General features: G+C 36.8%; 1 protein-coding gene across 7 annotated transcripts in view; it reads right to left on the bottom strand.

Annotated features, from left to right (window-relative positions):
• LOC115622168 (RNA-binding protein Musashi homolog Rbp6) overlaps positions 1 to 14,830 on the bottom strand; it is a 271,381-nt gene that overhangs the window by 3,204 nt on the left and 253,347 nt on the right. For 4 of the 7 annotated variants that reach the window (XR_003995327.1, XM_030516044.1, XM_030516048.1 and 1 more), the window contains 5 exons: positions 12,507 to 12,589; positions 12,323 to 12,407; positions 8,136 to 8,171; positions 7,943 to 8,026; positions 378 to 443 (listed from right to left, as the gene is read on the bottom strand). Coding sequence is in view for 6 of the 7 variants with exons in the window: in XM_030516044.1 (XP_030371904.1) it covers positions 378 to 443; positions 7,943 to 8,026; positions 8,136 to 8,171; positions 12,323 to 12,407; positions 12,507 to 12,589 (354 nt within the window). In the remaining variant the exon portion in view is untranslated. Of the gene's footprint in view, positions 1 to 377; positions 444 to 6,321; positions 6,681 to 7,201; positions 7,451 to 7,942; positions 8,027 to 8,135; positions 8,172 to 11,441; positions 12,165 to 12,224; positions 12,408 to 12,506; positions 12,590 to 14,830 lie in introns of those variants that run through there. The other 3 variants (XM_030516045.1, XM_030516046.1, XM_030516043.1) reach the window with 3 other exon arrangements.

The following is a 14,830-nucleotide window of genomic DNA, read 5'->3' as shown; positions in this document are numbered from 1 at the left end:
CTGCCATAAAATATACAAGTGTGGAGTTTTTGTACTAAAATTGTTCTACTGTCTCTCGTTTGGTTCAGTAATAAATTGCACTGCAAAGTGGTCATCAATAAAATGTACTGTGCTCTGGGTCCTAAGAGTGGAGGTGTGATTATTAATTATAAGTAGCTAACAATAAAGGGAACGGTGTACATTTGGTGAACAATTGAGTCAATTGCTTGTATTTTAGGAAACTGTTGGCTAAAATCTTCTTTGTTTAATTTTCTGTTTTTATGAATTGTTGCCGTCAGCTTTAAGATATTTGTGTCAACAATCAAATGGATCTTAGGAGTTGGCATGGGCAAATAAATCGAAATATGTAAGGTTGTCCAATGCTGGGAGCGCCTTACCTGACAGCGCCTGTGTGAGCAGCGGTGTATTGTTGTTCGGTGTCAGCTGCCCATTGGTTAGATCAACTGTAAGTGGCAAGAGATTGAAACAATATGTATAGTTAATATAAATGAGATGATGGCAACAACTAATTAGTAAAGAGAACTGTAAACATCGTTCTTTTTGTTTTTTGGTTTAATTTAAATACCTAGGACATAAGAGTACAAAGTAATCAATGCTGAGCTCTAAGTGGTACATAGTACGAGTATATATGTAGTGAGAGAGTATTGGCGATATATGTATGTAAATATATGGTTTTTATTATTTTTTTTTTTTTAAGTAGTGCCAAGGAAGTAAAACATTTAAAAATTTGTTATAACGAAATGAAAAAAGCGAAATAATACAAAGTTTATATGTTTATATAGAGAAGAACTAAAGCTATACAACTACCCCGAGCTGCCTGAGGCTCCCCAATATCCAAATCCACAGTTTAAACTAACTATATATGACTACAAACACGAACAAAACGTAACAAAACGACAAAGACAACGAAAAAAAAACAACATCGCGGGGGTCGAAGAAGAGAAATTAACTGGTGGAACGCGGGTTATGAAAAAACAAAGTGCCCGTCGTTAAACCAGTGGGCGAGTGGGCGCAAGGGCGAAAGGGTGGTGGGCGTATGGGCTTTGAGATCGGAGATTGGAGATTGTGGCTTGTCTATTGGCAAAACGAAACCAAACGCAGTTACCACGCTTGGTTAGCACTATGGCGCACTTTCCTTTCGGCACAAATGTTGTTGTTGTTGTGGTTGCGGTTCCAACTGCTGGTGGTGCTGCTTTTGTTGTTAGTCGCAGCTGCCGCAGCAAGTAAAAATGCGCCAGCGTCAATATTGAAATGACAACAAAATGGAATGTGGCAGTTGCATTGCATTTCCTGCGGAAACACAAAAATTGATGTAACGTAACGTGACGTAACGTAACGAGATGGAACGAAACTAAAATCGGCAGAGCCACCAACTGGCTGGGAGGCAGTCATTGTCATAGCTCTGCGCCTGCCCTTCTTTTCAGCTCTGTGTTGTTGTGTTGTGGCGCCAATCAACTTTTGCTTACGTTTGGTTTACGTTGGAAAACTGCACAGATGCCATTGCCATTGCCATTGCCACTGTCATAGCCGCTATTGTCATTGTTGTTTTTCTTGTTGCTGCTTTCATTAGAAGCTTGCACAAAATAAGTTTCTTAGTTGTTTTTACAATGTGCTTCCGCCTGTGTACGTACGATTGCAACCAGTTGTCAGTCTTATTTGGCTATTTTTTTTTACTTTTCTAATTTTTTAGCACAGCAAGAGTATCTATATATTGCTGCAACTGTTGCTTGGGGGGTTCTTTTACGCAAACAACCCAGTGTTTTGATTTGTTTTCGGAAACAAGAAGCTGCCGGAATGCATCAGAGCTTAAGATTACTTACGCCCTAATAACACAGACTTAAAATCATGTTGGAAGTTGACAAATTTGACTTGGAACGTCACGGCTTTGGATGCTTTATGAGTAGACAAATAACTTAACGGTAAAACCAGCAAGTGGACACAAAACAGAATTCCTTTAACTTTTGATATGTCAGAAATACAAAATGAATAGCGTTTTAAACTTTAGAGCAAAAGTGTGCATAACGAAGAATTTAAGTAATAAAAACTTTTCTTATTTCGAAAAACGATAGAGTGCTTCGGTTTCAAAACTTTTGCGATAAGAAAGTGTTAAGTGAGTTAATTATTGAAGAAATGCATTGCAAAACAATTTGCACTTTGTTTTATAGCTTAATAAATTCTGGAATATTGTAATTTGAATAAAAATAAAAGTATAAAGTTGCTATATATTTTGCATCTGGTTGCACTTTTGGAAAAGAAAATGACTCGATTGACCTATAATTTGAAAGGATGCCATGTTTGTACATTTGTCAAGCTAGCTTTTTAAACAGTTTATTAGAAATTACTCCTAAGAGGGTCATACACTTCGAAATTGAAAAAATCAAATTCGATCAACTTCCATTTCATTCTTAGGTCTGTGTTATCAACGATAAGTCAAATAAAAAAAAATAAAAAACTTGGATAAATTTGTGAACAGCATAGGCGAGAGTGCTGGACTATTTGAAGAAGACGAAGAAAATATCACAGTGTTCTTAAGTCAGCGAGTTCAGAAACACATACTACATATAAATAGCATGATTGCCGCAGGCTATACTTATAAGTAGATACTTATTCAACAAAATCTCTTGTTTGGCAACGGACTTTGGTGTTGTACTAAGAGTATATGGACGATTCACTACAATACATAAATCTTTAAGTTTTTCGGTTAGTAATCGAAATACATTTATAGTAAGATTATTGTTCGTTTGTAAACACTACACAATTTGATTGTATTATATGAACTAAATGATTTTATATTGGTTCATTTTTTTTGCTTTTGCTATTTAAATAATATTAAATATATATTGCTAAACACTTTTTCTATGCCAGTGATTTAAGAAAGTTATAACATTTCTTTTTGTATAAATACAATATATAAAAGCTACAGCTAAAGATTCTTATATATTGATCTTGAAATACGTATATATGTTTTCTTTTGTGTATTCACTACAATTTATTTTGATTGTTGATCGCCAGATCAGTATTGTAATATGATCGGTAAAGACTTAATATATTTTTCTTATATAATTTCAACAAATAATATTCAACTATTACCTTTTTGTTCTATTAACTAAATCGGTATACTGGAATGATATAATTTTAAAAATCATATACGATTATAGTAGAGTTGACAGGCCGCTACACATTTATTTATACGTATAGAGTCGTTCAAGGATCTACAACGACTGCCGGCCTCTGTAGCAGTTTACAAATTGTTTAACGCTCTCACTAACTTGCTAAAATCTATAGTTTTACATACGATTATATATGGTATAGAAATGTGAAAAGGCATTTGGAATATGCGCCATTTATTGAACGAGAGAGATTATAGTATATCAAAAGTAGTTATTAGGTATGAATGTAGTTGGTAGGATATGCATTTGATTATTAAGACGACCATTAGCTGACCTTGACAGTTGAGTGCTGAGTGCTTGTAGTAGTTGTTGCTGTTGTTGTTGTTGTTATAGTTGCTGGCTCATCCACATTACATCACCGTGAGCGTATATTACGCATACGCCACCGTGCCACTCTTTGTCAGTTCGGGCTGTCAATTCCATGGCTAGTACTTGTACTTGGCATTTAGCAAGCTTTTTGGCCTTCACACACGTAACTGATTATGCTTTAAAATGCTGAGAATGTTTGTGGCCAAAGGATAGACTTTGCTTTTTGTCCGTTTTTTGTGCATTTATTTAGTTTAATAACTTGTTCGTTTTTCATTCGTAAGCAATAATGCAATGCAATAATTTTGCGTTGGCAATTTTGGTTTGAAGCGTTTTCTTATAAATCACAGTATATACGTGTAAAATACATATGCATGTGGTTGTTGTTGTTGTTTTTGTTTTTGGTAAATGTGTGTACAGTATATGTATAGTATATATATATAAATAACTCGCAAGCGATATATCTATGGCATTTATATAGTTAAAGAGAGAGAGAGAGAGAGAGAGGGAGATGATGTGCTGCCTCGAGGCAGTTGTTGTTCCTTTTCGTTCTTCTCTCGATATGCGTTCAATTGCCAAATTGCTTTCAAATAACTAGGTAACAGCTTATCAATTTATAGTCATTGATGTGGTTTCATTAATGGCACAAATATTATATATGTATGTATGTATATATATTTAATTGTATAATAGAATATGCTGGTATATGTATATAAATGTATATGTGAAACTTACAGTTATGCGTAAATGGAAAGGACATAGAAAAATTGCATTTCTCATCAACTTAAAACAAAACGTTGCTCTTCAAAAATGGATGGACATTAATATTGTATTTTGGTTTTTATGTTTCGTTTTTTGTTTTGTTTTTTTTTATTGTACAAATCAAATTGATTTTGTTTTTATAAAATTAATAATCAACTTATTATGTAAAGTTATATTTAAATATATAGTATATAGTACGTTTATTATTATGCTTATAAAAAATTGCTGTGCATATTTATAGAAATGTCAGAAAAAAAGTTGTTTTACGTTTCGAATTTTTTTAAATTGCCTTTTCGATGCACCGATGAAGGAATAATTTATGCATTATATAGTATATTTTCATATGTGTAAGTTTTGACGCCGAATATGTAAACAAATAGTTTTTGAACTTCAATAAAATAACTAATGAACTCTAATTTATATAGCAACACAAAACGCATATAATTATCTAAAATGCTTTAATGTATGTTCTATTAGATATTGCAAGGTGATAAAACAAATATAAATTTGCAATGATACAACAAAACAAAAATGCGAAACTACGTGAATGGTGAAATGTTTTACTTTACTAAATGTTGTGTGGTTATGTTTTTTTCGTTATTGTTGTTGTTATTTTTGTCTTCCTTGCAATTATTAATGTGGGCTGCAAATTAAAATGACTGTTTAAATGATACAATAAATATGTCGCAAAGCTAATTGAAAATAAAAATGAGTTGACAGATTAATGAAAGGGAGGCTGGTAGGAAAAGTGACACAATTTTAATCCCCATTTTCACTTGCTTGTATGGATTTGTGAATGAGCAGATATAGACAAAGATATAACAGATATTTTAATCCAATATCATTCTTAAGTTCATTAATTATCGAGTGCATATTTTTATGCTTTGTTTACTCAGTCAAAGGATAAATATTGTGAAGCTTTAACGGATATAGAACTCGCTTAAAGCTACGCGTATACTATGATTGGATTATCAATCTAATAAGAAAATGAAACTGATAGGGATATGGATATGGTCAATCTGTTCGTATATAGACTGGCCAATGTGTTCGGATGTAATTCATTTCTTCATCAATATCGGTTGACAATATGTCTCAAGATCGGCTACAAAAATGTTGAACATGGTAATAAATTACAAATTAAAATAGTGAGAAAAACAAAAAATGTCTTGCTTCTTGCTACACAAAAACTCAAAAATTAGGTTGTTGTGAGATGTGGCTTGGTTTATGTTTTGAAGCTGTTACAATGGGGCTCTGTATATACGTGTGTGTATGTGTGTGTGGGGGTACTGTCTAATATAACTAGGGACTATTCATCTACATATAAATTGTAATATGACTGGACTTGTAATACGTATAATTGGAGCTACTGATCCTAAATATATGTTGTTCAGTATAAGTTTGCATTCAGAACTAGACATCTATGAATATATGTACTATATATAGTACGTGTTATGTGGGGCTGCACGCAGCTAGTTCTATAGCTATGGTTCTTAACTACGATCTACACGACACACTTTGGTAATCAAGAATGAAGTTCTTTCTAAATTGTAAGTAGTATGTAGTATGCGTGTTGTTGTTGTTGTGAGTGAGTGCTTTTATAATTAGTTGTTGTTTGGGCTATATAGAAAGTTATAGGGGGAGACTATGTGTTGCAGCTAAATATGGAATTGGATATAGAACATGTATGTGTGTGTGTGTGTACGTGTGTGTGTGTGTGTCTGTTTCGATTCTATATAAACACACACACATATGCATATCAGTAACTCTTTCAAGTGTCTGTAGCTAAATGTGAGATTACATGGGCTACAAAGTTTTGGTTCGTATTTGATTTGTTCGACTATATAGTTTTTTATGTAACCAACTACCAAGTATAAGTTTTGTTTGGTTTTTTTTTTTTCAATTGTTGTTGCTGTTTTTGTTTTACCATTTACCATAGAAATCAAACTAAGCTATTGCTATTGCTGTTGTTTTTGTTGTTATTGTACCTACTTGTCAGAATACAAATGTTTTATGGTATTTATTTTGAAACTTGATGACTTGTTGAGACCGAAAAGAGACAAAAAATATGTCAATGAAAATTAAATTCAAAATGTTAAGTTTTCAATTTATTTTCAAAACATTGCGCATTGTATTGGAGTTTTGTTTTGTTTCGTTTTTGGTTTTTTGTGGATCTCTCAGACTTTTGTATTTTTGTTTAGAAATTAATGTTGCCCAGAAACTGTGATTTGATTGCCGCCGTTCGCGCTGTCAGCGCCGTGGCTAAAGGTAAAGTCAGCGCCTGATGTTGATATCCCTGTGAGTGCGGTTGGGCACCACCAGCACCACCAGCACCGCCGATGGCACCGCCACCGCCAGCACCGCCGGCAACGCCAGCGGCTCTACTGCGGCCCGCATTCGTGCTACACGTACCGTAACTTCTACCGATGCCACAAATTGTTAAGCCTACAAAATCATATGAGATACAAGATAGATTGCATATATAGAGACAGAGAGATAGATAGATAGATAGATAGAGGGAGAGATAGAGAGAGAGAGAGAGAGAGACAGCAAAACAACAAACGCACAATTTCATTGCTTGTGTTTTTTCTTCTTCTTTTCAACTATTTGTGGGTGGCAAGTATGTATATGTTAGATCAGTGTGTGTGTGTGTGTGTATGTGTGTGGATGTATATTGAGTGCAAATGATAAAACATAAGGAGGCCAAGCAGCATTAATTAACTGAAGAGTCGAGTGCAGGGTCTTACGGTGAATGATGTCTAGGCCTAGCCGTAATTATGATGATATTATTAGCTGACTGACTGACTGACTAACTGACTGACTGACTAGCTGACTGACTAGCTGACTGACTAGCTGACTGGCTGATTTTTGTTTGGGGCTGTCGGGTTTTTTAATTTACTATTTGTGCATTTTGATATGACGAACGCTAATTGAAGTAATTATCGTAATAAATGTGACACATTGGATTGAATCGTAAAAAAGAGTTTTTATTATAATGTACGATACATATGTTAAAATATGTTCTTTCATTTTGCGCTGTAATTAATACTCAATACTTGATGCTTGTTTGTGCTTAATCAATTGGTTTTTTGTTTTTTTGGTTTTTTGGTTTTTGTTTTGGTTTGTGTGCTCCTAGACGGTTGTTGTTGTTGTTGGAGCTACCATGTAATCACCGATGAGTATGCGATTCTCCGGCATTACGCCCATCACACCAGCTGTGGGACAAAATAAATAACAGAGTGAAAAAAAGAAAGAAAAATATGGAGAACAACAAAAAAAAAAAGAACAGTCGCACATAAAGTAGCTACAATTCAAATAACCGATTAGACAAGAGAACAAGGAGGAGACAACATATAAATATATTTATTAAAAATAAACTACAATAAAGTAAATAATTGCGCTGTAGTTATATGTATGTATATTAGTTAGTACACTAATGATAATGCCTTTCGTCATATCAAATAACACAAATCGTAACGGGGCAGTTAGAGTTTTAGTCAACAATTGGTTGTGTCTGTTTATATATAGGTATATAGTATATATTTTTTGTTTATTTCCAGCTAGACTTCGTTTCTCACACTCTCAATCACATACATAGAGTATTAGATAGGCTTACAACATACAGACGACAAAAGCACGAGTAAGTAACGATTGTGTGTAAGATTATAGTGTTGAAGACTAGATTAGTGGTTAGTGCCTCAACTTACCAGTTGGATAAGGTAGCCCGAAGCTAGGATAGCCCGAGTAGCCGCGACCAGCTGCATAAGCAGCATAAGCGGCAGCCGGAAAACCTGCGGGAAAAGGCAATAATTAAAATTAGCCACAGCGTATAAAATAAGTATATCGACTAGACTATAGACTTGGCATGCATTTCACTACAGAGTGGAGACTCTAGCTTACCTTCGGGCAATGTCCCCAGACCCCACATGATGTTATCTAAGAATGGCGCATGAAAATAAGAGAGAGCATAAAGAAAGAAACGCGTAAAAAAATATAAATATAATTACTATAGAACAATAAAACACAGCTATTGGTAAAGGCTAGTAAAGTAATTCGACGCAATTAAACGGAAAAGAGTTTTCATTATAATATGAAGTGTGTGTGTGTGTATGTCTGTGAGTGTATTCTTAGTTCTAATTGTGTTAGGCTAAGACTCTAATGGCAGTTAGTCATTTAGTGATTTAACTAGAGTTCTGTGCATGACCAACTGCACAGCTATGTAGTAATAATTAAGATATGTATTAAATATTGTTACATTGAGACAAATAAAGTTGTTGTTATAGACTAAGAATTTGAAAGCCATCCATTTGCGTTAGCTGGCTTGTATTTGGTGCACAACTAGGTTTAAATGTTAATACGATTATGTATCGGCATTTTGCGTTAACAGCCTTGATTTTTGAGCTATGTAGTACTTATGTATGTATGTCTATTATATATACTTGTATATAGGTATATATTGTTACATATTTGATTTTAAGATATGACACAATGCTAAACACTTATTAGCTAGATACGTAGACATTTCGGACTATATATGTAGACTAAGAACACATTTAAAAGAAGAACTATTTAATTGTAAATGCTATAAGATGAAAATTTGTATTATCGATTAAAAGTATTGGTTGAGAAGCCTGCGACACATTATACACGACTATCAACCAACACTGAACTAAGCAACTACTAACTAGTTGCGTAAAAATGAAAAGACAAGGAAAAAAGACGTTTATAGACACACATGAACTAAATATGACTAACTCTACAAATTAGAAAAAGGAAAAATTTGAATTTGATTCTAATTAAAATGTTTTCAAAATTTGTAATTTATATGTATTTTTTGCATCTCAATTGTCTCGATAATATAGTATGTCGAGCATCGTGGCATCATTCATTCGTTCATCTTTGGCATCAAAGCGTTGAGCGTTGGGTGTTTGGTTGGTTTTCGATTTTCCTGGCGGCTATTAAATTAATTCTTAGGCTAATGTTACACATTACAATTGATAAGTAGAAACAGTACCAACTAGTACGCACGAGTATGTATACGAGTATGTGTGAGATTGTATGTAAGTATGTGTGTATGTATGTATGTAAGTAGCTAGTTGTATACCCAATGGCTAAGTTCGTGTTTAGTTTGTTATTAAACGCTATATATATAGTAAGTAGTATGTGGAAGCAGATACGCATGTAATCGTTGAGCTGAGGCCTGTTATTACAGCTAATTGCATATGTATGAAGTAATTTAGACCATTGAGTTGTGTCTAACAATTAAATGGCAGCTGCGAGCTGCCAGCTGCAATTCCTTCAGCTACTTCATTATCATCATCTTCATTATTATAATCCAAGTTGTAGCCATTATCTTTGAACAGCCACAGCTAAATCTTTGCCCAAGCTTGGCGGCGTACATACACAACTAAAATCTTTTAAATTCACAAACACACTCACATACCCACACACAAACACATACACATACCTAATACGTATACATATTTACTAAAGTTTTGCCTCCGCTTAGTTCGCCTACTTAGACCCGCATGGAAACTTTGCGTTCAACTTAAATGCTAATTAATGAATATTTGCTAAATTGTTTTTGGGGCTACGACGAAATTGCATTGTATATTAGCTATTTTGTATATATATATATCTTCATAAACGTTCAAATAATGGTAAGGTATGCATGTATATGTATGTATAAGTATGTATGCATATAGAATGTTAATATTATACAAGAATTCGCATTAGACACAAATATGGAGCGGGCTAAGGCTCGGTTTTAACTCTAAGAAGCTAATGTCAATTGCTATGCCTTTGATTTGTCGGCATCCCATTCGATTTGTTAGTTAGTTAATTAGTGCTATTTGTCATTATTAATGAGCGACATTGTTTTACAATTATGATATATGTATATATAATTTGGATTTGAATTTCTTAAGTACTAAACGTACATTGTCTAAGACTTACACATAAGTATAAAGTATGCCGTTTTTTTTTTTTTTTTTTGCTTATTTCTATAAATATTATTATTTTTTGTTGTTGTAGGAAAACAAGAGAAAACTAAACGTTATCTTCGATTCGCCGAAGATTGCATGCTATTGCAACATATTTTTTGGGGCAGCAGATAATCAATGCCACATTCTACGACAATTCATGGATTGTGTTTTCCATTTTAGAAATCTTTTAAGTAAATATTTTAAATTCTTTTCAGACAGGGTTCGTGTAGTTTTAGTTTAATTCTTAAATTCTTTTCAGACATGCTTTGTGAATATTGGAATCTACAGCTTTTGTGTGAATCTTTCTTTGTCTCTGGCTGGGTTCAGGCTCATAAAGATATTGGAGAAAATACACTTCTGGACTATTCTAGATGCAAGCTGAGTGCGCCAATCAGTCAATCCCCTTTCAGAGACGTAACAATTTAAACAATTCAATGAAGCACTCGAAGAAGTCTGAGATACGTTTAATACAATATATGTGTAAAGTGGGGTTAGTAAAAAAATGACTCTAAAATTTGTTCGCTCTTTTCTCACATTTGTTTCGATAGTAGGTTTCTACCCTGGTGGCTTGTTTGAAACTCACAATTCGCCATGTCGATTGTTGCAAGGACATTTCAGTTTACGCTAGACTCTTTAATAATGCTAATGTCTAAGCACCGATTTTGTACGTGTGCTTCATTACTTGGTTACTGATTTTGTTGTTTCGTTGTTGGCACATTGTCTCGCATTGTCTATAATCGTTAGTCGATAAATCGATGAATATTAACATCTAGTAAGTAAACGCTATGCAGCTCTACAAGGTCTGCTCTTAGCCTACGGTTTCCATATAAGTGAGTGTATATAGGATGCGCGTCAAGGCGCATATCTTAATTACGAAACTTAGAAGCTAGAACATGGCTAATTATAACGCATACGCCCTGCTGGCCTTCCGCTTAAACGAACATACTTGTACATTACATACGAAAATATGTGGCTGATTACGTGGCTAATTGTAAGTAAGTTAGTTCGCATATAAATATTAGTAGTACTTGTAGTAGTAGCGGTAGTAGCAAGTCGTTAATATTAAAATGCTGTTTCTCTTTTTCATATTGCTTGTTGGACAGAGAGACGGAATGCATTCGAATGCATGTATGTGTGTATAAATGCAAGAGTATAAGAGAGTATTTGTGTGTCTGTGTGTGTGAATGTGAATGTGTGCGTGCATTCATTGTGGACGTGCCGGTCAGATGCCGGGCAGCTGATAAAGCGCCGTTGTGTTCGCTCCCGGCAACTCCAGGCCAGGCATTGATAGCAGCTCACTGAGCGGATAGTGAGCGGCTAGAGCGGCTGCTGCAGTGCCGTGACGCAATTGCGCCTGCTGAGCTGCGACCGCTGCTGCTGCTGGCGTTGCTGCAGCCGCAGTCAAAGCGCCCAAGGCGGAGGGCGGCGCGCGCAGCTGACTGCTGACGGCGGCCGCGGCCAAGAGACGCTTATAACCAACAACTGCGGCAGCGTCGGCATAAAGGGAATTAGCAGCTGCCGCGACCGCATTGCTCTGGGAGTTCGCAGCCGCGGCATATTGCAAGAGCGAAGGAGCAGCGGCTGCGGCGGGGCTGGTCAGCGGTAGAAGCGCCGGAGCACCTGCAGCGGCGGCCACAGCGTGTGCCAAATTCTGTTGTTGTTGCTGGTGCTGAGCAGCAGCAGCAACTACCGCTTGTTGTTGTTGTTGCTGCTGCTGCTGCTGTTGCTGTTGATTGGCCGCCGCTGCGGCAGCAGCGACAGCAGCCGCCGAAATGTGCGTGGGAAGCGGATATGGCGTGTAACGCAAGGAGGCGGCATGATTGCTCAGATTCTGGGCAGCAGCCGCAGCGCTCAGCAGTTGGTGGTGATGATGTGTGTGCTGTTGTGTTTGTTGTTGTTGTTGTTGTTGCTGCTGCTGCTGCTGGTGGTGGTGTTGTTGTTGTTGCTGTTGATGCTGATGATGCTGTGCGACTAGAGCCGCACCCAGACCGGCAGCAGCGGCCACCTGCGATGTGGCCGCCGCACCTAAACTATTGGGCAGGAGGCCAGAAACCGCCTGGCCTGCCACCATATTTGTATGTCGGCCCCAAACTACCAACTCACCGTAAGCAGAACGACCGGCCGCACGAGTCTTGGCCAGATTTGCCGGCAGCATCACCTCCTTGGGCTGCGCCTTCTTACACTCCACCTTTTCGCGCGAATGGGAGGGGGGGTGGAATGAGAAGAAGGAGAACAAGTTGTAGATTCAACGCTCTCTCGTTTTAAGGCCCCTACTGCGTTGACTTACCATTTTGTTATTTATCTCATGGAAATGAATTTCACAAACTTTGTCTACCACATCCTCACTTTGAAATGTAACGAAGCCAAAACCTGCAAAAATAGAAAACAGAACGCAGAGTGGAGGGTTAAAAAAAGTATAAGTTTAAGTACTACTGCAAAAATAGTTAAAAGCAGCAGCTGCTGCTGCCGCTGCTGCAAAAATTGAACGAAATATGCTTTGTGTGCGGGCTAAATAATTTACTCAAGTGTCGAGTGGTCGAGCAGGGCTCGAGACTGAGACTGCCCGCCTCTGCCCATCTCTGCCCGCATTCGCATCCGCATTCTCATCTGCACCCATACCCGTACCCGTACCCGTGCACCCGTTCCCATTCCTTCGCCTGACCTCAATATGCGCTCGCGCCAACTCTCAAGTGGCGCTCCAGTCAGACGCTCAACGCTGCCAGCTGTGTCGGCCACTTGTGCCAGCCCAGAATCAACGTCTCACAGTGGCTTAAATTAAGTAATTTTTTTGGCAGTGCAAAAATCAATACTACGTACAACTATTTAAGTTATACTTGTACTTGTACAGCTGAACTCCGGGCTAATTAGAAAATGTTTGCTTTTTTGTGTCTGTACTGAAAATACAACCGAACATTTTTGTTAATTCAGTTTAAATGCTTCATCTAGAACTCGTTTTCGAGTCCAAGAACCCGGACGATATTGTTGAATATAATTTGAATTTTATATGGACTTTGTATGTTTACTCCAATTTAATTAATTATTAATAAGTTCCGTTTTTCATCATTTTCTTTTCATGTCGGAAATAAAAAAACATTTTAAGTTCCAGATTTTAAGAATATAAATAATATTGATTATAACTCGACTCCTTTTGAATAGATAGCAGAAATTTAAATTCACTTTATATGGACACTAAAAATCGTTATCGTTTCGCATTTATTAAACATTTTGTTTTTGGTTGTTTTTCGATACGCTTGAAAAAAGGATAGGGTTCCGGTCCGATCCATTGATTCGGATTGTGAAATGCGGTGAAAAAAGTTTTTTTTTTTTAAAAAACATTATAACAGCCATTTTAAAGTTATGGCCAACATATATCAACACACGTAGAAGTATTTTTTGCTTATTAGCTAATTAGAATAAATGCCTAAATAATTGTGTGTCAGTTGTAATTAAACACACACTTGTGTTTAAAATGTTTACCCGTGAAACTCGTCCATTTCAATGCAAAACAAAGCAAATGGGCTGCATAATTTGTATTCATTTAGGGAGCATTTTTACAAAAGTAATTAAAACGCGCGCATATTGCGCTGCTAATGCCGTTTAAATAAAAAACGATAAGCCTTAAAAGCTCTTTTACTGGATAATAACTAACTAACTAAGCCATCGAATAACTTGTTGGCGATGTGAAGGCAACTGACGGAAGTCGAAATGCGGTTTCAAATTTTGTGGGATGCGAAGCATCTTTCTATTCTTTCGCTTGAACCACGCAGTTTAAAGAAACCCATGTACGAGAGTTTTTAGCTTTAGGTTGAAAAAGTTTTTGAAAACAAGAAGGGGCCTTATTAATTTTTAATGTTTGAAGGGCTTTTACTTTATCTCGACTTGTTATCTAACTTTTCCGTGACACTGTTTACGTTTCTTCTCCCGCCGTCAAAATGCATTTTGACCAAAGCATTAAAAAAGGAATTTCGGGATTTGGTGCCACTTATAAACATAAGTTGAACGGCTTTACCTTATCGAAAGGCCGGCCACCCATTTGGGTTTTCAATTAGCGCGATTGTCTGCGATTTCACATGGCAGTGCAATTAGCAAGGCCAAGAGCAGACACCTGACGCTCTATTGCAATGTGGAGATTCGAGGGGAGTCCAGGGAAGGGAAGAGGAGAGGAGAGGAGAATAAGAACGAAAGCTTGGCTACTATTTGCTTTTGCTCCCTCCATATCTCCTTCCGATCCAGCTTGGTCTTTGTGAATGGCATGCGGGTGGAAGCGGAACTGACAAATTAGTTGAAACAAGCGGCTAAGTAAGGACAAAACAAGCTGGCGTTGGGTGGCGGCTTATTAGCGACGACAGAGAGCAGCGCAACAGAAAGTGGCAGTAACTGTGGCAGTAAAAAGCAGTACTCGCCACTTTTATTTGCACTTTGTATACGGCGTCGAGAGACAATCGCCCGCCCATGTTTGCAGCTGCTGGCGTGCAGAGAACTGTGTGTGTGTGGGTGTGTGTGTTTGCGTGTGTGTCTGTGTGTTTACTTTAATTATATAAAATTAGCGCACGTTGCAAGTTGCACGTGCCACGCTGCTCGTTGCTCATAAATCACAGCACACACACACAC

Source organism: Scaptodrosophila lebanonensis, unplaced genomic scaffold (assembly GCF_003285725.1).
Source record: "Scaptodrosophila lebanonensis strain 11010-0011.00,11010-0021.00 unplaced genomic scaffold, SlebRS2 tig00000043-arrow-pilon, whole genome shotgun sequence".
In the NCBI taxonomy this organism is placed as follows: Eukaryota; Metazoa; Arthropoda; class Insecta; order Diptera; family Drosophilidae; genus Scaptodrosophila; species Scaptodrosophila lebanonensis.
The sequence above is the reverse complement of the archived record's forward strand: the minus strand, read 5'-3'. Positions and strand labels throughout refer to the sequence as shown.